The 26,910-nt window shown below is 45.1% G+C and overlaps 1 protein-coding gene across 1 annotated transcript; it reads left to right on the plus strand.

Annotated features, from left to right (window-relative positions):
• COPG1 (coatomer protein complex, subunit gamma 1) lies at positions 1 to 25,159 on the plus strand. Its single transcript, XM_006870481.1, has 24 exons — positions 1 to 37; positions 854 to 906; positions 1,305 to 1,385; positions 1,648 to 1,719; positions 1,902 to 1,981; positions 3,059 to 3,134; positions 3,308 to 3,400; positions 3,833 to 3,919; positions 5,466 to 5,623; positions 5,718 to 5,851; positions 8,822 to 8,889; positions 9,080 to 9,268; positions 12,123 to 12,218; positions 15,526 to 15,769; positions 16,386 to 16,461; positions 17,578 to 17,681; positions 18,061 to 18,186; positions 18,416 to 18,484; positions 18,965 to 19,107; positions 19,446 to 19,617; positions 20,623 to 20,720; positions 21,106 to 21,244; positions 21,452 to 21,550; positions 25,029 to 25,159. Exons 1-24 carry the CDS (start codon positions 1 to 3, stop codon positions 25,157 to 25,159), a joined length of 2,625 nt encoding a protein of 874 aa, XP_006870543.1.
• Positions 25,160 to 26,910: the final 1,751 nt, after the last annotated feature.

A 26,910-nucleotide genomic window follows, 5' to 3' on the forward strand; every position in this document is an offset into this window, starting at 1 on the left:
ATGCTGAAGAAATTCGATAAGAAGGACGAGGAATCGGGTGAGGGGACCCCGCAGACCTGGACTAGGAAGGCCGGTTCTCTCGCAAGCTCTCAGGATCCTGCCCTAACCGGGAGGTCGTGGCCTAGGCCAGGACAAGGCCCTGTGTGAAGGTCCACAGCTGGTCATTGGCAGGCCTTGGTCCCCCACTTGTAAGCTAGGACTGTGACCAGCCCGGTGACCTTGGGTGGACTGGGCTTCAGTTTCCTCTGTTAAAGAAAGAATTGGGCCAGATGCTCTCTTGTTACTTTGTTCATCCAACCTCTTGGGATTCGCCGGTGCTGCTGTATTGGTGCAGGCCAAGCTCGAGTGTAATCTGTAGGACCGCTGCCTTGTGACTGAGAATTCTGACTCATTCATTCATTCAGCAGACCTATAGTGAGCTCTTTACTGCATGCTGTTGTGTGTCCAGATACAGCAGCAGTAGGGCAAGGTAGAAACTAGACCCTTGGGCTGGGAATGTCATCATGAAATGAACAAGATGCTCACTGGAGGACACAGACATCAACCAGAGAATTACACAATTAAATACAAATGTTATCTGTGCTGTGAAAGAAACCTATTCATGAGGAGATGGTTGTTCCTGACCCATAACAGAGACTCAGTTGTATGAATGAGTCTCATGGGAGATAGAAGAAAAACTGTACCAGGGCTGTTGGGTGATTTAGACAGATTGCAGAGCTTTGATTGCCATTCCTGAGGAGTTTGAACCTTATTAGGTAGACAATAGGATGTCTTTCCCTTCTCTTTGTCTGATAGAGTTTTGAAATTCAGGGAAAGAATGATGCTCAGTGTTCTCTATTCTCCTTGGCTGTAGGTGGAGGCTCCAATCCATTCCAACACCTCGAGAAGAGTGCAGTCCTCCAGGAGGCAAGTGTCTTTTGTTCCACCGTGTCATCCATCATAAATGTTCATGATGGACGTGATGGAAATAGCAGCACACTCGGTACTGACCAATAGGAAAGCAAACCTGTGCCTGGAAAGATAGAAAAACTTTTGTTCCTGGACAGATTATGCCAACATTTTTGTTGTTAGTAGTTTCTCCTTCACTTCATAAGCATTTCCTAAGTGTACATCCCTGATATTTAAGAAAGAGTTGTTAATAGATGAGCAAAGAAAAATTAGATTCCTTATGGAAATAAACTTATCTAGACAAGTGTATTTACTTACCTTGGAACTTTTCAGCCCCTTGAATGTGCTTGAGGTGATCAGTGGAAAGGAAATGAACTGAGCTAGAAGGGGTAATAGCCTTGATTGCTTCTTCTTAGGCCCGTGTATTTAACGAAACTCCCATCAACCCTCGGAAATGTGCCCATATCCTCACCAAGATCCTTTATCTCATAAACCAGGTAATAGGGTAAGGCTTGGGGTTGGGGATACTGGTACAGAGGGAGGTCGAAGGTAAAGAGGGGGGTTCCACAAGTTAATACTTTAAGTGATTTGATTGCCTTCATGTGGTTGCAGCCAGTGCCTTAGCTTTGTGTCTCCTGAGCACCCAGTATGTTGCCTTTGATGGAACCTCTGCAGGCTCTGAGGATCTGGCTTGGGTTGATGTGGAAGAAAGAGCCATCTGTCCCCTCTATTCTGAGATTTCTTTCTTGATTACTACAGGGGGAGCATCTGGGGACCACTGAAGCAACCGAGGCCTTCTTTGCCATGACCAAGCTCTTTCAGTCCAATGACGTAAGTACCCCGGCCCCAGCTCTCCTTGACGGAGAGGCTTGTGACAGAGCAGTGGGAAAGGCCAGGAATGTTCGCTTCACCAATCAGTAAGGGTCTTCTTTGTACAGAATAGAGTTTTATTTTCATTCTCTGGCCTTCATACTGAGCTTGGGGTGATAAAGCTTTTTCCATCTCTTTCACAGCCTACTCTTCGTCGGATGTGCTACTTGACTATCAAGGAAATGTCTTGCATTGCAGAGGATGTCATCATTGTCACCAGCAGGTAAGTCTTTGGGGACAGGAGGTGGATCCTCTGATAGGTCCATTGACACAGAGACCCTTTATTCTCTTATGTGTACCACACTTTTGATGTGTATGAGACTTGTGGTTGGCGTAGCTGCCTGGTGCCCTTTTCTTTTCTGTCTCTTTCATCCTTCAATTATTGCTGCCAACACTCAGCAACGCTGTTTCCCTTCTAATTCCCTAATTTGGGCATGAAGCCTCCCTTCCCTTGGTTCCTCATAGTCAACCACGCAAGCTTGGAACTTTCATAAAGGTATCAGTGAGTACTAAGAGAGAACACTAGGAAAATAGACATGGAGAATGAACACAGTGTATAGACTGGCTTGCTTGCTAAGTACGGGATTCTGTATGTGAGGCAGGGGGCAGATGTGATTAAAGCGTAACCCCACTCTCAAGAATTGAGTCACAGTCTTCTTGTTTTCTTCTTGCTCCAGTTTTTTTCAGGGATGGGTATGCATTCATTTATAGATTTATTAACAAAATATTTACTGCATGTCTTGTCAGTTCTTGTGTACAGCATTGGGGATGTAGCAGTCTACACCCCCAGAATTTACAAAGAAACACCCAGATAGTTGAGTTCAAGTTTGATAGCTTAGTCATGGGAAGTGTGACTAGGGGACCCCTGCTTGACTTTGGACCAGGAAAGGCTTACTAGAAGAACTGTCCAAGCAGAGCTCTGAAGGATGAGTAAGGACTAACAGGACAAAGTGGAGGTGAAAGCCCATGCAAAGGCTTAGAGGGAAAGCCTAATCTAATTGGGGAACTTCCATATGAAAGAGTTATGCTTGATGTTCATGGCACTAGAAAGCCACAGAAATGTTTTAGTAAGAGCTGGACAGTGACCTGGTCAGTTTCGAGCTTTATAGATTCCCTTGGACTTAATGTGTGGAGTTTGGTTTGGATGAAGCAATAATCATTGGCAGACTTCAATAGAAATCTAGACAAGTGTGGGAACAGGGGCCTGGCAAGACGTGGGAGGGGATAAGGACTGTGGAATGATAGGCCCAGGACTGTGCTGGCAGACTCCTCTCATGTTAAAGAGCTCCTTACCCCACAGCCTGACAAAAGACATGACTGGAAAGGAGGACAACTACCGAGGCCCGGCTGTGCGTGCACTCTGCCGGATCACTGATGTGAGTCATGCCGCCCCAGCTGGGCCACCCCTTCCACCCCTGTTGTCCTGGAACAACTACAAGTATTTACTTTCTTCCTCCACCCACGAGCTTCTCCACAGCCCAGTACCTGACTCTGGTGGGCTGCTGAGGATTGACGGGGTGCTTTTACACATTACTCCTTGTCTTCATAGAGTACCATGCTACAGGCCATTGAGCGCTACATGAAGCAGGCCATTGTGGACAAAGTGCCCAGTGTCTCCAGCTCTGCCCTGGTCTCTTCTCTGGTGTGTACCTGTAGCTGAGGCCATGCGGATGGGGCGGGACATCGAAGAAACTCTCAGAGCCATTTTTCAGTTAGAAAAAATTATTATTTGTTCCAAAGTCTGAAAATCTCACTCACTTAAGTGAAGAGGTTCAGGGAAACTCTGGGTGAATGGTGGTAGCCTGGTGAGACAGCCTTGACCTATCCCTTGGGGCTTCAGATGGTTGGAGCTTGTATGTTGCAGAAAACCATCTGTCATAGCAGGGAGAGTGAGGGTGGGAGCCATCTGGCGTTTGAAGCCACGATCTTAGAGGACCAGGACAATAGTGAGACCTTGGACTGTGCCTGGAAGAGACCAGAGGCGGGAAGAGACCAGAATCCAGCACTGAGCCCAAGAGGGCTGACTGAAGAGTATCCTGCCTGCCCATGTATTAATACACTCTGTTGCCCACAGCATCTGCTGAAGTGCAGCTTTGACGTGGTCAAGCGCTGGGTGAACGAGGCCCAGGAGGCAGCATCCAGCGATAACATCATGGTACAGGTGAGGTGTAGGCAAATGAGCAGTAATTTGAAACATATAAACATATAGGTAGACAGCTGACATGGCACTGACCAGAGTCAGAATGGATGCTCACTGTGAGATCCTAGAATTCCTTGGCCATGGTAGGTTTTTGTCCCTTAGTTATTGGATTGAAGGAGATCAGAATGCGGGAGGATTTCTAGGACAGAATCCAGTGAACCACTTGCGGGTGGAGGACTTGTTTAAGAGGCTGCCTATTATCTGGTGCCACAAGATTCAAATATTTTGATTATCCGTCTGGGTATTGTGTTTTAAAGTGTGTGATGTTGTGACACAGTCAGCAGTTCCATGGAAAAAAGATGAGACTTTCTCTCCTGTAGGATTTACAGCCTCAGAAACCCTACATAGAGTCGCTGTGAGTCAGAATCAACTTGATAGCAGTAAGTTTGGTGTAGCGACTGACCCAGGCAGGAAGAGGGCCTCCTATATTCAGGCCTTTGCCAAGATGACTTTGTTGGTGACACATGTAAATATATTGATGGGGCCTTCATCTACTTAATTCTTCCGCAGCCCCCTAGTTCAGTTATTTCCTCTCTGAATATTACTTCCTTGTCTGTAAAATAGGAATAAAGGTTCCTACCTCACAAAAGTGCTTAAGGATCAAATGGGGTAACAATATATGAGGAGGCTTCAAAAAGTTCATGGAAAATAGAATTAAAAGATATAATTTTCCCATGAACTTTTTGAAGTCTCCTCACATACATCTGGAGTCCTGGTGTGGTGCTGTAGGATAAGCGCTCAACTGCAAGGTCGGTTTGGACTGCAAGTTTGGTGATTCAAACTCACCAGATCACTTGTAGTTGGTCGCTAAAAGTCAGAACCAACTTAGTGGTACTTAACAAAAGCAACATCTAACATCTATCTAACTCATCTGATGTATACCTGTAGGCATTCCCTTTACATTTATTTGTTCCCTTTCGTCTCTGCCCATTTGCTGATTCTTATTTTCAGGCCCCTCACAACACCTCTCAGTTAGAGAAGCTTCCCACACAGAAGACACCCACAGCTGCTGTATCTTAGCTCTAAAATGCCACTCTGGTAAGGAAACAGAGAAGACAGGAAATAACTACTCATATGACACGTACCTCATCAAAAGAGGAGAAACCTGGACTTCTGGCTTTACAGGACCAGCCATGAGTCCTTGGGAAAGTTAATGGGGTTAAGCACATCTACCTTTAGGGTTGTTGTGGGCTTTAATGTAGGTTGAACATGTCAGGTGTCCTGTTTGGGCCCTTACAACACATGGCAATGTCCAGGGCCCCCAGCTTCTACCTTCACAGATAGACACCGTGTCTCCTCTCATGTCTTTCATTTCTGTTTCCACTCCCTGCAGTGATAGTCATGGTGTCTTCAGGATCCATTCTGGGACTGGGCCCTGAATACAGACACATTTGTGTGCCAGGGGTTGTATACGGAGTTGCTCACCTGGGAAATGAGAAGACTGAAACCCATAGAAGGCAATAACCTGAGCTTCACAGCCTTCTCCTGTTTCTGCCATATCCTCTAGTACCATGCACTGGGGCTCCTGTACCACGTGCGCAAGAATGACCGGCTGGCTGTCAGTAAGATGATCAGCAAGTTTACTCGGCACGGTCTCAAGTCTCCCTTTGCTTACTGCATGATGATCCGAGTGGCCAGCAAGCAGTTGGAGGAGGAGGACGGCAGGTAATTGGCTGTCACTCTCTGGGGATAAGGCTTCATTCATCCCGCCTCTCTAGGCCATCCCAGTCCCTTCTCACTACCCTGTGTTCCTTTCTAGCCGAGACAGCCCGCTATTTGACTTTATCGAGAGCTGCCTGCGCAACAAGCATGAGATGGTAGTATACGAAGCTGCCTCGGCTATTGTTAACCTGCCTGGTTGCAGTGCCAAAGAGTTGGCCCCAGCTGTGTCAGGTAACCACACCTTTCTTCAACCCCTCCTTGAGTTTGTTGAGTGCCCAGGTGCTGGGTGAAAGAAGGCAAGTGCCCTCAGGTAGGTCACCATCTAGTGTTCAGAAAGGAATTAATATACCCAGATAGCATAGTGGGTTACAGATTGGGCTGCTAACTACAAGGTCAGCTGTTTGAATACACCAGCTGCTCCTCAGGAGAAAGATGAGGTTACTGCTCCCATAAAGATTTATAGCCTCAGAAACCCTATACAGAGTTGTTACATGTTGGAACCGACTTGATGGCACACAGCAGCAGCAAGCACAATTGTATGCTGGGCACTTCACAGACATTACATCTTAACCCACCCACCTACCTCTGTTAAACTAATTCTGATTCATAGCACCCTGTCTTAGTTATATCACAGAAACACCACTAGTGGATGGCTTTAGCAAACAAATTTGTTCTCTCCATGTACCATTAGCAAGCAGTAGTTTCCTCTATTCACTTTACCTCTGGCACGCCTCCCTGCGTCTTGTACATTCATGACAGGTATTTCTTATTGTTTTTTTCTTTTTAACTTTTTTTGTTGTGAATTGAATAAAGCTTCACAGACAGAATCATCAGCTTTACATTCAACCAATCATACACTTCATTTCATGTCAATGATTACAATCCCTTACATGCAACAGCAGTTGCCCTGTTTCTTCACTGTGATTCTCACCTGCATTCCACCCCTCTTCCATACCTTCTCAACTTTGTCCTTAGGAAAATGTTGCCCTTTTGAACCCGAATGCTTGACCATTCAATGGTGAGCACGTCTTGCCAGTGTTGTTGCCCCCAACCCCCATCAACCTATCTTCTGCTTAGCTGAAAATTAGGCATGAAGGTGAGTTCCTTCCCAGACCTGAAGGATAGTCAAGGGCTATAGTGTCTTTCTGACCAGGAAACCCAGTTGATTTTTGTTTGTTTGTTTTATAATTTTGAGTTTTGTTCCACATTTTCTCCCACTCTATTTGGGACCCTGTAATGTGATCTCTTTAGAGCAGTTGGTAGTAGCCAGGCACCGTCTAGTTTCTGTAGTCTCAGAATCATGGAGACTGATGTTCACATGCCCCAGTAGTGTACTGGGCTAGTTGATTTCCAGGCCTCTTCAATCTTACCATGCTTCTTTCTTCTGCACATGGAGAGACCAATAGCTGCACCTTATGTGGCCACTCATAAGCTTTCAAAGTCCCAGATGCTACTCAGCCAAATAGGATTTAGAACATTGTCTTTGTGGACTGTGTTATTCCTCTTGACCATGGTGTCCCCTGAATCTGTGGTCCTGAGCCCCTAGGCCCAGCAACTCCTTGTCATAAAATGTGTGATCATATGTTGGAGTTTTCATTATTTGCCCACTGTATGCTCTCATTCATAGTGTTTGCAGGAAAGGTACAAATATCCTCTTTCATATATTTGATTTCAAATATCTCATATATTTGTAGGATATATAAATATATCCCAGTCTTCCTTCCTTAACCATTCAGCCTCTGTTTCAAACCATGTATCTATGCACAGAACACTGTTGTTCTAAGGTTGTATATATATCATTATTTACCTTTACCCTATGCATGGTGGTGGTGGTGGTTATGTGCCGTGGAGTCGGTTCCAACTCATAACGACCCTGTACAGGGTTTCTGAGGCTGTAAATTTTTACGGGAGCAGAAAGCCTCATCTTTCTCCTGTGGAACAGCTGGTAGTTTTGAACTGCTGACCTTAAGATTTGCTACCATACTTCCCTGTATTCACCTATTTTCATCAATTGTCTGCCATGGTTGGCTGCCACAGCTCAGCAGTCACCTCCTCTCTTGCTGTGTCTGTCTCTACAACTCCCAGTACGCATTCAATCCACTTCTCTGTCCCTTCATTTGAAGCTCAGAGTTTTAGGACCATCCTCTGCATGTGTCTCATCCAGCTTTCTGTATCCTACTGCAGAGGGTCCACTCAGCCTTTCTGCTTAGTCCACCGTCTTGCCTCCTCCTTTTTATTTTTTAAAATAAGCAATACATTCTTTTGTTTCAAAATTCAGAATGTACTGAATGGATTTATAGTGAAAGATTTACGTCCTGTCTTTGACCCCCTGTTGTTGTTAAGAGCCATCAAGTTAGTTCTGATTCATAGGGACCCTGTATAGGGTTTCTAAGGAGTGACTTGTTACCACATTTTAACTGTAAAACCAATGTGAATCCTGGCCCAGCCAAATTCACACAAAACCTTAACTGTCACACAGCCTACAGGATAGAGTAGGGCTGGCCCACAAGGTTTTCAAGGCTATTTACAAATGTAGGCTGGCACATCTTTCTCTGTGGGTTTGAAATGTCAATTTTTTAGTTAGCAGTCGAGCACTTTAACCACTGTGCCATCAGGATTTCTTCATTACATCTTAATTGTTGTTGTTAAGTGTTGTCGAGTCGATTCCAAACCATAGTGACCCTGTATAGGATTTCCAAGGAGCTTGAACCACTGACCTTGCAGTTCAAACTACTTTGAGGTCTGACACATTAGCCCACAGTGCCACACCAAGACTTCTTATATCTTAGAGGTGTGTCTTTTTAGTCCCACCTTACCACGAAAGATACTGAGGCCCTGACAAGCGGCAGAGGTGAACTTGAGAGCTGCTCTGATGCCTGTTGGGCTGGCTGGCTGGCTGTGGGCAGGCGTCTGTGAGGAGTTAATAAGACAAGGCACATCAGATACTGAATCACACTGTGGTTGGCACACCTCAGGTGTTTGGCAAACAAGAACCATTGGGTTTTGTAAACAGATTCAGTTCTCTCTACTCTTGGCTCAGATCTCCATGGAGAGGGGAACTGCTTTATTGGTTGGGGAGTGGGGTTGAGTCTGAACAGCCTGAGAGACCTGTGCGTTCTTGAGAATCATCCCCCTGCCTCTCCCTGGAAGGCCTCCCCTGATGACACGGGCAGCTGGCTATTAGCATCTGTCTCCCCACAGTGCTCCAGCTTTTCTGCAGCTCACCCAAGGCTGCTCTCCGCTATGCTGCTGTTCGCACCCTCAATAAGGTAAGAGTCTCTGAGGAGGAACAATGAGGTCCAGCCTCCTGGGAGGGTAGAGGAGGTGGAGCCCTGTTGACACTGACTCTTCTGGTCCCAAGATGAGTCCTTCCAAAAGGCATCTGATTTGGCCAAACACATCAGATGAAGTGATATGGTTGGGGTCTTGTCCTCTCTGTCTCTCTTTCCTCCCAAACAGGTTGCTATGAAGCATCCATCAGCTGTGACAGCCTGTAATCTGGATCTGGAGAACCTCGTCACCGATTCGAACCGCAGCATCGCCACGCTGGCCATCACCACCCTCCTCAAGACTGGTAGTGAGAGCAGCATTGACCGCCTCATGAAGCAGATATCGTCCTTTATGTCTGAAATCTCAGACGAATTCAAGGTACTGGGATGCCCTCGAGAGCGTCCAAATAACCAAGATGCTCTCCTTGTCCACTGTCCCCCAGGCTGCTGTGGACTTGAGAGGCTGCTCAGGCTTAAGGATTCAGGAGAGACTTTGCAATTGGAATTAAGCACATTCCTGCCTCTATACCTATGTCCATATTGTTTGTATTACAAGACTAGTCCCTTACAGACCAGTCAGGGATCCATTTGGTAATCACTTCACTGTTCGTTGAGCACTTGCTGTAGATTCTGCTGTTTTAGAGAGAGGAGCATAGCCATGAACAAGACCAGCAGGTACCTGCTCTCATGGAGCGTGCGCTCTAGTGAGGGGAGGTAAGTAAGTAAGTCAATAAATACTCAAGATCATTTCATACATAGGTAAATTGATGAAGAAAATAAAATAGAAATCCAGTAGAGGTTGCTGGGGGAGCACTGGCTAAGCTTTTCTGTGTTGGTGATATTTGAGCTGAGACTTGAGTAATGTGAGAGAGGGAAGGGAGGAAAGGCAGGAGCAAATCTGTGATGCACAGGAGTGAAAGAGAAAGCCAGTGAAGGGTTGTGAGCTTTGGGACACGCAATGCAATTTTGGCAAGCAGTGAATTCAGAGAGTAGGCAGGGACTCGATCATGTTGGGCCTTTTGGATCATGATAGAGATCTTTGATTTCTAAGGAAGACTTTTATATTTTACTTCTTGTCTTAGTTATCTAGTTCTGTTCTAACAAAAATACCACAAGTCAGTGTCTTTAACGAACAAATTTATTTTCTCATAGTTTAGAAGACTAGATGTTCAACTTCAGAGTGCCACCCCTTCCCCCTGAGTCTAGGAAGTTCACAGCGCAGGGATAGTGGCTCTTGTAAGATATATCTCTTGCAAGACAAAAGGTGATTCAGGCCACATCTGGGGAAACTCCCCTTATATCTGATCAGGATTGATTAAGTGTGGTGCACCCTACCCAATTCCTATAGAACAGATTGTCTGATTGTATCAGAGCACATCATGGGTGTGTATGTGTATGTGTGTAATTACATCATTACATAATTGGCACATTACATCGTTATGTAACTGCCAAACCACTGAGAATTATGGCCCAGCCAGGTTGACACATTTTGAGGGGACATAGTTCAATCCATGACTGTGTTTTGTAATAATTCATCAGAGACATCAAAAAAATATAATGAAAAGTCTTACTCTTCCTTCCCTGAACACCTCTCCAATGCCCACATCCCGTACAACTAGTTCAATATCAACACCAAGAAATTGACATTGGTACAATCTATAAAGTGTATTCAGATCTCACCAGTAATGCATGCATTGTTCTGCTACAGAATAATGCACTGGTCCGCAAGGTCAATTTGAATCTCAAGGTTGGCAGTTCAAATTTACCAACCACTCCTCAGAAACCCTATACAGACAGAGTTGTTATGAGTCAGAACCGACTTGACAGCACTTAACAACAACAACATAAAACTTATTCAGATCTCACCAGTTACACCTGAAATTGCATGTGTATGCACATGCACATGTGTAGTTTCACTTAACTGCCACCAATACACAAGATACTCTATTGTACCATCACCAAAGACTCTCTTGTGTTCCCCTTTATAGCCATACTTACCCCTTCTCCCAAACTCTAGCCCTGGAGACTGTTAATCTGTTTTTAATTTCTATCATAATTTCATAACTATTAGATAAATTGAATCACACAGTGGCATTTGGAAGTTTTAATCAGGGCATACAATAACATGGATAATAATGATGCCGTGTGATAAGTTCTGTAGCATGGTTTATGCAAAGTGAGCAGAAACAAATTGCCTATGGCTTATAAGAATACTTTGTAGACTGTGAAGTGGTACTGTGAGAATTGCATATCAGAAAGATCTTCCTGGTGAAGCCTGACAAGTCAGGAGATCAGAGGCAAGTAGAAAAGGGAGCAGCCTAAATTGGGCAAGAGGAGTAGGAGAGGAGAGGATGGACTCAAGACCTCTTTGAAGAATAGAGGCAGTTGGCAGAGGATGGAGTAAGGGAATGAATGTCATCAAAGATGATGCCATTTTCTAGTTTGGGTTGTTGGTGGTTGATCAGGTGAAGGAAGAAGAGGGTCAGGTTATGGATGAGGAAGGGGAATTTAATACCTGTGATTGCAAGTATAGTTGGAGGTGCCTACAGGCACCAGAAAGAGCTCTGGTGGTGCAGTGGGTTGCTAACCAATATGTCAGCAGTTGGAACCCACCTAGCCCACAGGAAAAGGACTTACCGCCTTGGGAACCCTCTGGAGCAGTTCTACTCAGCCCTAAAAGGTCAATATGAATTGAAATCCACTCAGTGGCAGTGGGTTTGGTTTTTGGGGTATGGGCACCAGATAGAGCTGGCAGCTAGACAGTTGGAAATAATGGGTCTTGAGCTCAGACAAGAAATAAAGACTTGGGAGTCCTTGGCAAACAAGAGAGAGTTAAAGCTGTTGCAGATGAGATTATTGAAGAGACCATAAACAAGAAGAGGCCCAAAGATGGAATGTCAAAAGAAGCAGGCATGATAGAAGGGGATCCAGCAAGATACTGGGTGGGAATCATTGACGGGAATAGGGTAAGAAGAAAAAGTAGGGTGGCATGAAGCTCTTAGACTTACCTTGACATCTGAATAGAAAGACAGAGTTTGAGAAACTCCGAGTCTGTATTGGGGGCTGTTGAGAACTTTGCATGCCACTTCCTCTAAGTGAGCTCTGGTTTCCTGAGGGAAAGGAGGGGCAGGAATTCCTCTTGCATCCTTGCTGTTGATAAAGCAGAAGGACTCAGGTGGTAAACCGATCCTGGTGGCACGGGGTTACTGCTTACACATGTCTGTCTGACTCAGGTGGTGGTTGTCCAGGCCATCAGTGCCTTGTGCCAGAAGTATCCTCGCAAGCACGCTGTCCTCATGAACTTCCTGTTCACCATGCTGCGGGAAGAGGTAAGAGTAATGGTATCTGGGCCTGCAGGGTCTCCTGACACAAAGCGTGACCTGGCAGCTGGCTCTAAGCTTCATTAGGTGTAGCCAGATAACTTGTTAGCTAAGTAAAAGATTCCTGGTGTCTGAGGCTGTTTCTCTGGGGTGGATATGTCCATATGCACAAACTGTTAGAGTAACTGTAATAACTACAATGACTCATCATCTTGACTTTAAAGATGAAATAGACACCCTAAGGTTATACTTGTGCAGAGGTGGGAGGATGTGTGTTCTTTACTGGTTCAGAGAGAATTTGCAGTTCCACAGGTCCTAGGGGTGGTTTCTTTTGAAACTGATGCTAATAATGTGGCATTGTATCCGGTTTGTTTCCTAATGCTAATTAGTAAATCACATATGCATTCTTTCTCAGATGTTACAGCAACACTCCTTAATTGAGAGGAGTTCATGGAGTACATGTGGTCCCAGATATGTACTTAGCTCTTTTCCCACAACCTCACCGAAACCTTGGAGCTATTTCCTTAGGGAGAAGAATACTGATTCTCAGTAAGACTTCAGCTCCTGTACCTGGCACTTTGTAGACACTCCACAATGTGTACACAATCTTGTGGTCTTAAAGCAGGTCTCATCGGCAGACATTATTCCTTTCTCTGTAAAAATCAGGGTGCTGAAGCTCAGAAAGATGAAGTGACCTGCCTGTGGTCACCTGATCAATGAGTATGTGGGCCATGATTGGATCCAGACCTGCCTTGGCCCCACGACCCGTGCTTTTCCTCCTAGACCCTCCTGCCTCCCAGAAAACTATAGATGGTTCTATACAATGCTTAGGGTCCTGGTGTGGCGCTATGGAATAAGCCCTGGACTGCTAACCACAAGGTCAGCAGTTCAGACCCATCAGCTGCTCCTCAGAAACCCTCTACGGGGTTACTCACTGTAAGTCGTAAGTTATTCAACGGCATTTGACAGCAGCAACAGCTTTGTAATAGTTAGGAGTGACACAAATGTTTAAACACTGTGCTGTTAGCTGTAAGGTTGGCGGCTCAGTGTCCCCTTTGTGCCTCAGAAACATCAGCCCTTAAACCCGTGGAGTAGGTACCGGGAGTGAGAGGGAGGGAGGGAAAGGGGAGCTCCTGAGTTCACTTTACAGTGATTTTTAAAAGTCCATTGATGAAGAGTATAGTTGCACAGCAATTACTATAATTCCTATCAATCAGTTATATGAGGGGGCTTCAAAACGTCCATGGAAATTTTTCTTTTTTTTTTTAAATTCCACTTTTCCAGCAACTTTTTGAAGCTCCCTCAAAAACCTGAAAATGTTGAATTGGGAGAAGTTGTGTGATAAATGTATTTGCAACAACCAGAAAAAATATTTTTTAAAAAAAGAGAGAATACCTGCAGAGGCTGATAGGTACAACTGAACACTTGATGGGATTTGGTTCCTTGGTTTACAGGTTTAGAGTCATGGTCACATGGAACATCCCAGTTAACTGACTTAATAATGTGTTCAGTGCTTCTGTTCTGTCTCCTACTATGTTGTGTAGTGCCTGAGGGTCTTCAAAGCTTGCAAGCGACCATCCAAGGCACATGGAAGAAAAAGTCAGAAATAGGAGTAGGAAACAGAGTGTCTGGCTAATTGCCTCCCTGGGCATGAGACCAGGACTGATGGTACCTGGCTGCCATTATTAAACATTTTTAATCAAAGATTTTATTAAAGAATCCTGATGAAAAGGTCAGGGGGTATAAATGCAGAACAGAATTTCAGATTATCATGGAATCTGGACTTTGTGAGGCCATTGGAGACTGGATGAACCAACAAAACATTTTTTTTTTTTCTTGTTTGGAATTGTTACTTTTGTTTTCAGAAAGTGTTAATGAAAATTATTCTGTGTGTGCATGCATATGTGTTATGTACGGATATCAAATAATTAACTAGGGCCTAAAAGTCCTTAGTCCAGGTTCTCAATTTGGGTTGCACCTAGGCAGAATCACCTGAGTAGTTTGTTAAACATATACAAGCTTGGGCCCCAGATCCAGGGGGTTCCAATGTGCAGCAGACAGGGCTAAACTTTAATGTCACCAGTCAGATGAGGAGGCCTGTCCAAAAACCACCCTGGCAGTATATTGATGTTATGTTTTTCTTATGATTGGGTGAAAGTTTACAGAGGAAATTGGATTTCCATTCAACCATTCATGCACATTTTGTTTCATGTCATTGATGACGATCCCCACAATGAAACAGCATTACCCCTGGGCACACCCCACCCTTTTGATCTTGTATGGTTGATCTTAGAGTGGTATCTCCTTGGTGTTACTATTTACCTTATAGGCTTGTCTATCTGGCTGACCCAAAAACTATCCCTTGTGGGGCTGGATCTGACCCACAGACGAGTTTTGCTTGGATTCTACCAAGTTTGAAAAGTATTAAGTTGTTTTGTGCTGTCCGTCAATTCCAACTCATAGCAACCCTAAAGGTCAGAGTAGAACTGTCCTTTGTAGAATTTCCTGGGCTATAATCTTTGCGGAGGCATGGCTGGTGGGTTTGAACTGCTAACCTCTTGGTTAGCAGTTGAGTGCTTAACCATTGACCACCAGTACTCCTTGTGAATTAGTACCCAGTGGAGTCCTGGTGTGACGCTGTAGGACACTGGTCCACAAAGTTGGTGTGAACCATAAGATCAGCGATTCAAACCCACCAGCTGCTCCTCAGAAACCCTATACAGGGTCACTATGAGTTGGCATCAACTTGATGCCACATAACAACATTTTAGAAACCGGATAATTAATACCATGTCAAAAAACAATTACGACCACCACAATAGATTACCAGTTTCTCTTGAAAACATGTGTCAGATCTGGCAAGACTAAGTTGGTAGGACTCCCTTCTCTAGATGAGACTCCACTCTACATTGCCTCAAGGATTCCAGACAGCCAGCTTCATGCTATTATACTATAAGCTTGGCACCTGTAGGCATCTGAGTTGCCACCTCTGTCATTAATAGGTAGCAGAGCACAGATTTGAACTGGAATCATCTTTTTGTCTTATCTCAAAGTTGTAAAGAAAAGTAAAATCCCATCTACTGTTGAAACTGGAAGGGCCACAAATAGCATACAGTGTAAGACTTCTGGTTTACACAGAAAAGTTAATAGAGGCCCAGAGACATTCACTGACTTAACTCAAAGTTGCATCATGAGTCCGTAGCAAATTTGGGACAAGGAGCCAGGTCTCCTTTCTCCTGGTTCTTTGAACTCTGGGCTTCAGATTGTTTTAGAGAAAGAGCCACCTCTCGCTCAGCTTTACCCTTCCCCACTGCAGGGTGGCTTTGAGTACAAGCGCGCCATCGTTGACTGCATTATTAGCATCATTGAGGAGAACTCAGAGAGCAAGGAGACAGGGTTATCCCACCTGTGTGAGTTCATCGAAGACTGCGAGTTCACTGTGCTGGCCACCCGCATCCTGCATCTCTTAGGCCAGGAGGGACCCAAGACCAACAACCCATCCAAGTACATCCGCTTCATCTATAACCGAGTGGTTCTAGAGCATGAGGAGGTCCGGGCAGGTGGGTCTGAGCCTTTTTGTCCTTGAGTTTATGTCATTTGTCCTTGAGTTTATGTCACAGGGAAGGTATCTGGTCCCAGTGGGGATCTGGGCATTTGGTATTCTTGCCTCACAAGGTCAATTTTAAATAATATAGGAAGGACCTTAGATCTCATCTAGTAACGTAGTTCTTACTCTCTCTACTTTGTTTTGATTTCTTTTTCTTTTTACCATAAAATTCATACTTAAATTTTTAAAAAATTTTTTAATGTACTCTTTTCCTCATGCCCCTACTAGACAGATTATCTTCATCTACCAAGCCATATTCATCAGGTAGTAGATCATTTTCTTTTCGTTTATAGTAATGTAATGTAAGGCTTAACTGCAAATGGAGGCCACTTGGATGCAGCAGCTGAGAAGTTTAATTTTGCCAGCTTCTGTGGCTTCATTGTAGTTCATACTGAAAATAGCCCAGACCCATCAAACAGGAGCCTCTATTCTTCTGCTCCCTTCTCCGGAATATAGATAAGAAAGTTGATGCTCAAAAAAGATTAGGGCCTCGTAGCTCAATACCAGAAGAACCTGGATGTGAGTTGTCAGAGTGCTCTAGGTGAATTGTAGTTGCTTCATACACGCAGGTGCTGTGAGTGCTCTGGCTAAGTTTGGAGCCCAGAATGAGGAGATGTTACCCAGCATCTTGGTGCTGTTGAAGAGGTGAGTCTGGGCTGGAGGGCCCTGGTAGACAGTGTCCCTTGGGCCCAGCAGCCTTTCTTTTTTTCTTTTTTTTTAACCGTAAAGGGGAGAGAAGAGTTATACAGTTACTGATTGTGTTAGAGTTGGGTGGGGGTAGACAAACATAGAAAAGCCTGGGGAAATTTGTTATGCAATGGTCACCCAGCAGTGACCATTGTTAACTTGAGTTATGATTTTCTTTAGAAACTGTTTTATTGAATATAATTCATGTACCATTTAATTCACACATTTCAAGTATATAATTCAATGATTTTAGTGTAGCCACAGAATTGTGCAACTGTCACCACAATTTAGAACGTTATCACCCCAAAAAGAAACCGTGTGCGCATTAGTAGTCACTTCCCACTTCCTCCAACCTTCCCGCCCCTACCCTCCTCTCCTACCCTCTGGCAGTCACCTAATTTCCTCTGTGTTTCCATGGATTTGCCTTTTCTGGACATTTCACAAAAGTGGAATCGTATAATATGTGGCCTTTTGTGATTGGCTTCTTTCACCTAGAATAATATTGTCATGGTTCATTCATGTTATATAGCATGTATTATTAGTTCTTTATCCCCCTTTTTGGCACATAATATTCCATTGTATGGCTATATCACAATGGAATATTATCGTGCCCATCCATCAGTTGATTAGCATTTGGATTGTTTCCACTTTTGGGTTATCCTGAGTAATTCTGATATGACCATTATACAAGTTTTTGTGTGGACATGTGTTTTCATTGTTCTTGGGTATATACTTAGGAGTGGGATTGCTGGATCATACTGAATTTTTTCTGTCATGTGTTGTTGGACACAGGGGATTGCATTCCTCACTGGGTAGGCTTTAAGGAAAGAGAGTAGCAATGAATGTGACCACCTCCTAGTTCGAGTCTGATGGGCCCCTCAGTGCATTTCAATATCCCCATTGAGAGGTGCCTAGATACATTGAAGAAGTGCCTGGATACGTCATCTAGGGACTGAGTTCTGAGAGCATTGAAGAGATACGCTTTCTCTCACTGTCCCCTGATGAAGTCCTGCAGGATCCCTCCTGCCGCCCCTGCTGGGCTTCCGTCACGTGCACCTTGTGTTCCGGCTACAGGTGTGTGATGGACGATGACAATGAAGTGAGGGACCGAGCCACTTTCTATCTTAATGTCCTGGAGCAAAAGCAGAAAGCCCTGAATGCTGGCTATATCCTAAATGGTGAGTCTTCCCTTGACTGGCTCTAACTTAGCCCTCCTGGACCCATGAACCCTCCTCATTGCTCCCGAACAGGCATCCCCTCCCTGAACAGAGACATCCAAGTCAGGCTGCTCCCAGCTGGACATCAGTGGTGACCTCATGGCATCACTGTAACCTCAGAGGACCCCGGGTCATGTGGGTTACTCCAGTTGGTTGAAACCAATAGAAAACCAATCAGATGAAGAAGAGTGTAGGTGAGGAAGTGGAGGCTTAGAGAGAAACAGGGTCATACAGTCTAAAATATGTAATTTGAGGACTTGTGAGCATCAGTCTTCCATGGAGCGTTCCTGGGGTATTATCATGCCTTCCAGGCTGTGACCTCTCTCCCACTGGCCTCTAGGTCTCACCGTGTCCATCCCTGGTCTGGAGAAGGCTCTGCAGCAGTATACTCTAGAACCATCAGAAAAGCCTTTTGACCTGAAGTCTGTTCCTCTGGCCACCATGCCCATTGCAGAGCAGAGAACAGGTAATAAAGGCGTTCCTGTCAGGGGCCCTTGCATATGCACTGGCTGGGAAGCCACTAACCCTCCCCAGGTTGAATGGTACTGCTCGGAGAAGAAAATGACCCCTCTGGTCTGGCCACATGCAAGCACATACCTTCGCTCTCTTTCGCACATGGTCTCTGAAGGGTTGGAAGTTATACTCCCTGAGTGGTCTACTCCATACTCTAGACCCCATGTGTATCTGTCCTGCAGAAAGCACCCCCATCACTGCAGTCAAGCAACCTGAGAAAGTAGCAGCCACTCGGCAGGAGATCTTCCAGGGTGAGTTACAGTGCTGTGGGAGGCTCTCAGGAGTCATTCATTCCTCTTGGGGAAATGAGAGTAAGAACTGTCATTTATTGTGCCTCTTCTGAGTGCTGGGCCTCAGAGACTCCTTAGCCATCTGGAGTTAGAGGTAGAAGTTATTGGGCCCACTTGACAACTAAGGATTTAGATGTATAAGAAGAGATGATGTGCTCAGGGTTCAACTCAGTTCTGAGGGGTCCCTAGAGCCCAGACCCATTCAGGATATCTGATTCGGTGTAGTTGGGCTCTAAAGAAAGGGGTGCTTTTTCTTGGGTTCCAGATGTATGCAGTCCAGGTTGCCTTGCCAGTTTCTGTTTAGGTATTCTCCCTCTGGTTCTGTGTTTTTTAAGGGGAGAAACTATGTCTCACTGCCAAGTCATGAGAATTTATTAGGCATCCTCACAAGTTATTCTGGGAAGCACACAGTTGGTTTAACATGTGGCCTGTGGGTTTCAGAGCAATTGGCAGCAGTGCCAGAGTTCCGTGGACTCGGGCCCCTCTTCAAGTCCTCGCCTGAGCCTGTGGCCCTCACCGAGTCAGAGACAGAGTATGTCATCCGCTGCACCAAGCACACCTTCACTGACCACATGGTGTTTCAGGTGAGTGGGAGCCCTAAGGTCTTGTTGGGGCATGGCCCATGGGTAGTCCCAGGTCTGATGGATCCTATGCATTCATGACACTCACACTGAGCTGGTTGGGAGTCCTACTTGATAACAAAAATCTGCCTTCAGTCACTAAGGTGGTAAGGCTCTTGTACCCCTTGACCCAGGACTTTTCCTACTCCTGAGTATAAACTTGGAGATGGGGAACCTAGAGCAGGATGACTGAGACGGAACCAGCCTGGCCCATGGGTGAGAGGTGCACCCTCCTGGCTGGTCCTTTAGCATGGCTGAGGACTAGAACAATGTCTGCGCTTCCTCTCTCCTCTCTCATCTAGTTTGACTGCATGAACACACTCAACGACCAGACTCTGGAAAACATCACAGTACAGATGGAGCCCACTGAGGCCTATGAAGTGGTCTGTTACATCCCTGCCCGGAGCCTGCCCTACAACCAGCCTGGGACCTGCTACACACTGGTGGCACTGCCCAAGGAAGACCCCACAGCTGGTGAGCCCTGTTTAGATACCACCCTGGGATGAGGGTGGGGTAGGCAGCATGGGCACCAGCTGTCTGCTATCTATTAGAGCGTCAACTCCTTGATTTCAATCCTGAGAAAAAGAAAAATAATGGCTAAGTCTTGGGTACTTTTTATATATTATCTCATTTAATTCTCATAACAAACCTATGAGGATAAGTACCGCGCTCCTATGCACAGATGGAGAAACTGAGATGCAGGATCAGTGACTTGTATCAGTTTATGTGGCTGGTGAGAGAAAGACCCCAGATGAGAACAATTGGCAGCAGTGCCGGAGTTCCCTGAACTCAGGCCCCTCCTCACGTCCTCATCTGAGCCTGTGGCCCTCAGCACGTCAGGCAGAGTGCACACCTTCACTGACGTCGTCTGTCTCAGACCAGTACCGTCATTACACCATGCTGTCTTTGTAAAGACCAGGCACAAAGGCTCAAACATCCCAGGCCCACTACTCCAAACAAAACCACCAATGTATTGTCCAGACCTTGGACAGTGGGCTTGTAATTATTATGTGGTCGTAGCCAGTCTGTATTGTTTCTGCCTTTTTTCCTCTTCCCTTCCCTTTAAGGGGACTCCTTAGACCTATGACTTGATTTCCTGTATCCTTCTCTAAGTGGTACTCTCTGCCCAAATTTATGGGGTTGAATGACATGTTGCTGCTATTAATAATCTAGCAGAAGCCTAGGAAGCAGACTCTGTTTCCTCAACTTTGGGATGGTTGCTCCTCTCAGAAATAAGAATAAGAACTGTCATTTATGGGACCTCTTCTGAGCGCTGGGCGCTGGAGGCTATGTAGACACTGTGACAGTTGGATTAAGGATAGTGGTTAAAGGTAGAGGACTTTGGGAGATGAAACAGGGTAATGAAAGAGCACTGGTCTGAGAACCAGACAGCTGGCTTCTGCCTCTTAGCAGTCTTACAAACTTAGACAAGTCACCTGCTCTAAGGACATCCTGACCACTCAGCCATTCTTCCTGCAGTGGCGTGCACATTCAGCTGCATGATGAAGTTCACCGTAAAGGACTGTGACCCCACCACTGGGGAGACAGACGATGAAGGATACGAGGATGAATATGTGGTGAGAAACTAGGTCAGGAGGCATAGTTTTCTGCCTGAGACTGCAGAGCAACTCCCTCCGGACGCTGGCAACAGATGTGACTCCTGTTCTTGGCATCAGAGGTCTCTTGGGAAGTGTGTGTGGATGATAAATTGGGGGGACAAACTTGGAAAGTAAAAAACAAACGAACAAAAACAAATATAAATAGGAAAACACTATCCATAACCCTTAGGAGTTACTTTTGTTGGGGGCAGAAGTATCATAATTGAGTTCATTCTATAGATTATAGAATGAGTTTGCTGCAGGAAGCAGTGCGTGGTTGAGTTCTAAGCAGTGACCCAGAGGTGTGCAGAGCAGGGAGTCTTTCCTCTGGGGATGTGTACCTAACTTCCTCCTGTATCCTCAGCTGGAAGATCTGGAAGTCACTGTGGCTGATCACATCCAAAAGGTCATGAAACTGAACTTTGAAGCAGCCTGGGATGAGGTAGGAGATGAGTTTGAGAAGGAAGAAACTTTCACCTTGTCTACCATCAAGACACTTGAAGGTAAGTCCTGGGGTGCCATTTCTGTCCTGTTTGCCTTTCAAGATCCTTTTCTCCCTTCTAGTCTCTAAGTCCCCTGAGGATCCAAGACCATGTCTACAGCCTATACTTCAAATGCCATTTCATTAGAGGTCGGGAGAAGAGAATGGTGTTCACCCAAAGGGGAAGACAAAATCTGTGGCTTAATGATGCTGAAATTTCTGCTTACAGAGGCTGTGGGCAATATTGTGAAATTCTTGGGAATGCATCCTTGTGAGAGGTCAGACAAAGTGCCGGATAACAAGAACACCCACACGCTGCTTCTGGCTGGTAAGCAGTATTTTCAGGTCTGGAGAGGGGCCTGGGTAGTTAATCTAGATGTCATTGGCTCCTGGGCTAAGAACACCCACTGGCAACATGGAGTTTCAAAATTCATAAAGTTTAAAATTTGGGAAGTATGAAAAGATCTGCAATAAAGCATTTGTCTCCTTACCCTTGCTGGCAGGTGGCCAGTTTAACTCCCAGCAGGCACCCAGTGTTACTGTTGACAGTGTCTGTATAGCCAGCCAGTTATTTTATGGATATAAAACCTATGTGTAAACATTTCCTTTTTAAAACAAAACTCAAATGCTCATGTACAAGTAGTACATATATTGTTTTGCACTTTGCTTTTCTCTTGGCAACACGTTATCTTGGAGATCTTCCCTATTGATAAATAGAACTCCCTCATTCTTCTCTACAGCTTTTATAGTATTTCATGGTATTGTTGTTAGGCGCCATCGAGTTGGTAAGCAGCATTTTCCGACTTCTACCGACCCTATAAGGAGCTCTGGTAGCATAGTAGTTACGAATCGGGCTGCTAACCTTAAGGTTAGCAGTTTGAAACTACCAGCTGCTCCATGGGAGAAAGATGAGGCTTTCTGCTCCCGTAAAGATTTTGTGCATGGTCACTATGAGTCAGAACTGACTCCACAGTTCTTAACAACAACAACAACAACCGACCCTCTGCACAACAGAATGAACCATTGTCTGGTCCTGCACTATCCTCACAATCATTGGTACACTAGAGCCCATGGCTGCTGTCATTCAGCTGGTATTCTATTTCTCGCTGACTCTCCACTTTACCCAGCATGATGGCCTTCTCCAGGAACTGGTCCCTCTTTATAACATGTCTGAAGCATGAGAGACAAAGTCTTGCCATCCTAGCTTCTAAGGACTATTCTGGCTGTACTTCTAACACAGATTTGTTTGTTCTTCTGGAAGTCCAAGGCACTTTTAATAGTCTTCTCGAACACCATAACTCAAATGCATCAATTTTCCTACAGTTTTTATTTATTTGTTCTCCAACTTTCACATGCATTATCAGGCTATTGAAAGAGCTCTGGTAGCATAGTGGTTACGAGTTGGGCTGGTAACCTCAAGGTCAGCAGTTGGAAACTGCCAGCTGTTCTGCAGAGAAAGATGAGGCTTTCTGCTCTTGCAAAGATTTATAGCCCTGGAACCCTTACACAGGGTTGCTAGGAGTCAGAGCCAACTCCACGCCACACAGCCACCACCATCAGGCTATTGAAAATGCTATGGCTTGGGTCAGGCACACCGTAGTCCTCAAACTGACATCTTTGTTCTTGTCAGTGTAGGATTTGTCTTGTGCAGATTTATCTAGTGCAATACGTGATTTAATTTCTTGACTGCTGCTTCCATGAGTGTTGATCCTGTATCCAAGCAAAATGAAGTCTTTGATAACTTCAGTCTTTTCTCCATTTTATCATGCTGTTATTTATTAGTCCAATTCTGAGGATTTTTGTTTTATTTACGTATTCTTGCAACCCATACTGCAGGCTATAGGCTATGGTCTTTGATCTTCATTAGTAAGTATTTTAAGTCTTCTTTTGCTTTCAGCAAACAAATCATCTGCATATTACAGGTTGTTATGAGGCCACATTCTTCTTCATATAATGTAATTTCTCAGATTATTTGCCCAACATACAGATTGAATGAGTATAGTGAAAGAATACAGCCCTGGCACAAACCTTTCCTGATTTTAAACCTGATTCAGTGTTCCTTTCTTCTGTTCAAATGACTGCCTCTTGGTCTATGTACAGGTTTCTCATGAGCACAATTAAGTGTTCTGGAATATCCATTCTCCTCAATGTTGTCCATAGCTGGTCATGATCCACATGATTTCATTGTATGAGTGTACCATATTTTATGGAGTCCTTTGTGTAGCACTGTAGAATAAGCACTGGACCTCAAGGTAAGTTTGAATTGTAATGTCAGCGGTTCAAACTCACCAACCACTCCTTGGAAACACTATACAAGATTGCTATGAGTCAGAACCAATTCGACAGCACTTAACAATTTTATGGAACCAGTCCCCTAGTGATGAACATAAAGGTTGGTTCCTGTACTTATTGCAAACTTGTGTGCTGTCAAGTTGGTTGTGACTCATAGCAACCCTGTATAGGGTTTCTGAGGCTATAAATCTTTATGGGAGTAGATTGTCTTATCTTTTTCCAGAGGAGCAGCCTGTGGTTTCAAACTGCTTACCTTAAGGTTAGCAGCCCAACATATAACCTACTATGTCACCAGGGTTTCCATTCATTACAAACTACTATAGTTAAAAAAAATCACATACACATATATACATACACATGCATAGTCATACCCCCAGAACCTGTACACACTCATTTATTTTGCATATATGCATAGAAGATAACTCCTAAAAATGACTTTACCGGGTCAAGGTGATTTGCATTGGTATAAATATAAATTTCTTTCCATAGGAATTGTATTCCTTTCCATGAACACTCTAGCTTACACAGTGTTATCAAACTTTATGATAACACTCTAGGTGAAAAATGGTATCTTAGTTTTTTTGGGTTTGTTTATTTGTTTTTCATCTTTTTTATTGTAAATATACATGTAACAAAACATCTGTCATGTCAGGAATCTTCGCATACACAGTTCAGTGACAGTGTAATTTTAATTTCTATTTATGTTGAAGCACTATTTGTATTCCCTTCTGTGGGAACTGTTTTCTACTCGGTTGGCTGGTCTTTTGTAATAGGAATGGGATTTTTAAAAAGCATTTTGTCATAGATATTTTTAAACATACACAAAAATAAAATAACATAATGAGCCCTCACCTGTTGGTTTGCCAGCTGCAACAGCTAACAATATTCATACCACCATCTATTTTCCCTTCCTTGAGGTAAAGCAAATCCCAGATTGTACAGCATTTTATCTGTAAATGCTTTTGTATCAGTGTTTTGCTAAAAGATAATGACCCTTTATTTTTTAAAAAAGCATGAGGACAGTACAACTGTCACACCTAAAATAGTTAACAAAAAGAATAGGGTGTGTTCCCCCCCCCTCCAGTGTTTATAAACAGAGCTAAAAGAATGTTCTGCTTCAGTGCCCAGCTGACAGCTGCCACGCCCATCTGCTTCCGGCCACATAGAATCAGCCAGTCCCCTGGGTCTTAAAGACACCTGCTCTGTGGTTCTTATGGGACTGTCCCCATCATCTGCTCTTAGATTCAACTTCTGTGGCATCAGGCACAAGTCTTATATGCCATTATTTCATTTGAGCCTTGGTAGGGGCCTGATATATAATTATTACTGTTATTTCCTCCATTTTATTATTGTGAATACTGCAGCTCTGGCCTCACTTAGGGATGTCAGCCCTGTTTTCTTTGTTCCAGGATCACTGCCTATTTCAGTTGATCAATTCCCGCAAATGCTACCCCTACCCTCATCTCCATAGTCTCTTTCGCTGTACACACCTACACTTGTCTCGTCTGTTCTAGGTGTGTTCCGGGGTGGTCATGACATCCTGGTGCGTTCCCGACTGCTGCTTTTGGACACAGTGACAATGCAGGTGACAGCCAGAAGCTCAGAAGAGCTGCCAGTAGACATCATCTTGGCATCTGTGGGATAAGGGGCCAGCCTGTAGAGGTCCTACTCCTAACCTTTTCCCCCTACACTACACAGAAGTCTGTGAGCCCAGTGGAAATTCCTTCACAACTTCTGTATTCAGAAACAATTAAGGATTATTGAAGTTTTGTTTTGTTTTTTTAAGATTCTCATACATACCACATCCCACCCCCAAGAATGCCAGGAAATAATTTATTTTTTTAATAGGGATGACTTTAGCTTGTCCTAGACCTGTGGCCCTGCCTGCAGGGGGAAGGTATTACAAATGATACATTGTAAATGAATAAAATGCTCACACTTCCTCTTGAATTTCTCTATCCTGAAGAAACCATCCTATCTCTATAAATAAATCAGCATGTATTTATTGAAAGACTGCTTCTTCTACAGACTGGTGTTTAGGAGCTCCCCTTCGCTTCCCCACCTTCAACTCCAGTACCTACAAAGGATATATATACCCTTTACACTCACAGTGCCATAGGGCTTTGGCTATTGTACTTAGTGTACCATATTTTATGAAGTCCTTGTGTAGCACTGTAGGATAAGCACTGGACCTCAAAGTCAGTTTGAATTGCAAAGCCCTGTCCCACCCATCATCGTCCCCAGTACCACGCCCAGGGACAGCAGAAAAACAAGACGCTGAGGACAAAAACCAACAAGCATTGAGTTCAGCTCTTATGCATGGACTCTCACCACCACCTTCCAATTACAGATGACAAATGGAGGCTCTATAGGGTTTGGATAATGTACCTGAGTGCTAATTAGCATCAAACTTCAAGGTTTGCACTGGGGTTCAGTCCAGGCCAGAAAACGAACAGAAATCAGCAGAGAAGAGCATGCTCATGGTTGTAGATGCAGAAATCCCTGTGGGGGTCTCATGGAGCAGGCTCAGGGAGTTGGGTAGGTTTTGACGTTTAAATAAGTATGTGGGGGTGGGGGAGGATCCTGGTGAGTCCATCTCATTCTGGTGCCCACCAAGAAAATGTGAAAGTCATTTGGGTGATTCACCGACGTTTTCCGGGCAGCTCCATTTTCTGCCCCAAAGTATGAAGCAGCAGGACTGCAGGGTTAGGAAAACGGAATTTGCTCCTCAACGACCCGGTGTCCTGGACCTATTGGTTCCCCCACGCAGGCTAAGTGACGGACCTATGGCCTCTGCTCTAGGGGGGCCCTCCCATCCCCGGCCCGGAGTTTCCACCAAAGAGGTGGACTAGCCCCTGCAGGGGAACGAGCGAACACCGAGAGCAGCCGAATCAAATCAGAAATCAATTACACTCGTCTCCCAGGAAACTTCCTTAAGACTCGGATTAAGGGCGCCTGCCTAGCCAGGTTGCCGAGGGAAAGGGCCCGCGAGCCCGGAAATCACGCAGCAACGTGCTACCACTTAGGGGAGGGACTGACCTCTGGGGGCGTGGCCTACGCCGCGCGCGGTTCAGCACGTCGGTGGTCCGAACGGAGAAGCGGTCCTGCCACTGGACTGAAGAGAGGTGACAGGCTACGCGGGGCTGCCGGAGCGGGAGTGAGGCGACCAGGGCGGTCAGTCAAAGTGAGGGAGGGCGGAAACCGGAGGGGAGGTCGGTCGAGGACAGGTGGCGGGGCCACCTGCCTCCTCAGCCGCTAACGCGGGTAGTATAAACAGCTGCCTCCCCTTCCTGCGGTGCCCCACTCGGAAGCCCCCTCAGAAAGTTGAGGAACCTCAACTCTGGCCTCTGGAGGGTCTCTGGGGCAGGCCTGAGGGGGGACCTGCAAAGAGGACCC

Source organism: Chrysochloris asiatica, unplaced genomic scaffold (genome assembly GCF_000296735.1).
Source record: "Chrysochloris asiatica unplaced genomic scaffold, ChrAsi1.0 scaffold00142, whole genome shotgun sequence".
NCBI lineage: Eukaryota > Metazoa > Chordata > Mammalia > Afrosoricida > Chrysochloridae > Chrysochloris > Chrysochloris asiatica.

What these genes read in the sequence shown, in the direction of transcription:
- COPG1 (XM_006870481.1), top strand. Translation starts at nt 1, where the DNA reads ATGCTGAAGAAATTCGATAAGAAGGACGAGGAATCGG. An exon ending in TAAGAAGGACGAGGAATCGG is followed by an intron (nt 38 to 853) that starts GTGAGGGGACCC and finishes CCTTGGCTGTAG; the next exon opens with GTGGAGGCTCCAATCCATTC. An exon ending in CTGACCACATGGTGTTTCAG is followed by an intron (nt 19,108 to 19,445) that starts GTGAGTGGGAGC and finishes TCTCTCATCTAG; the next exon opens with TTTGACTGCATGAACACACT.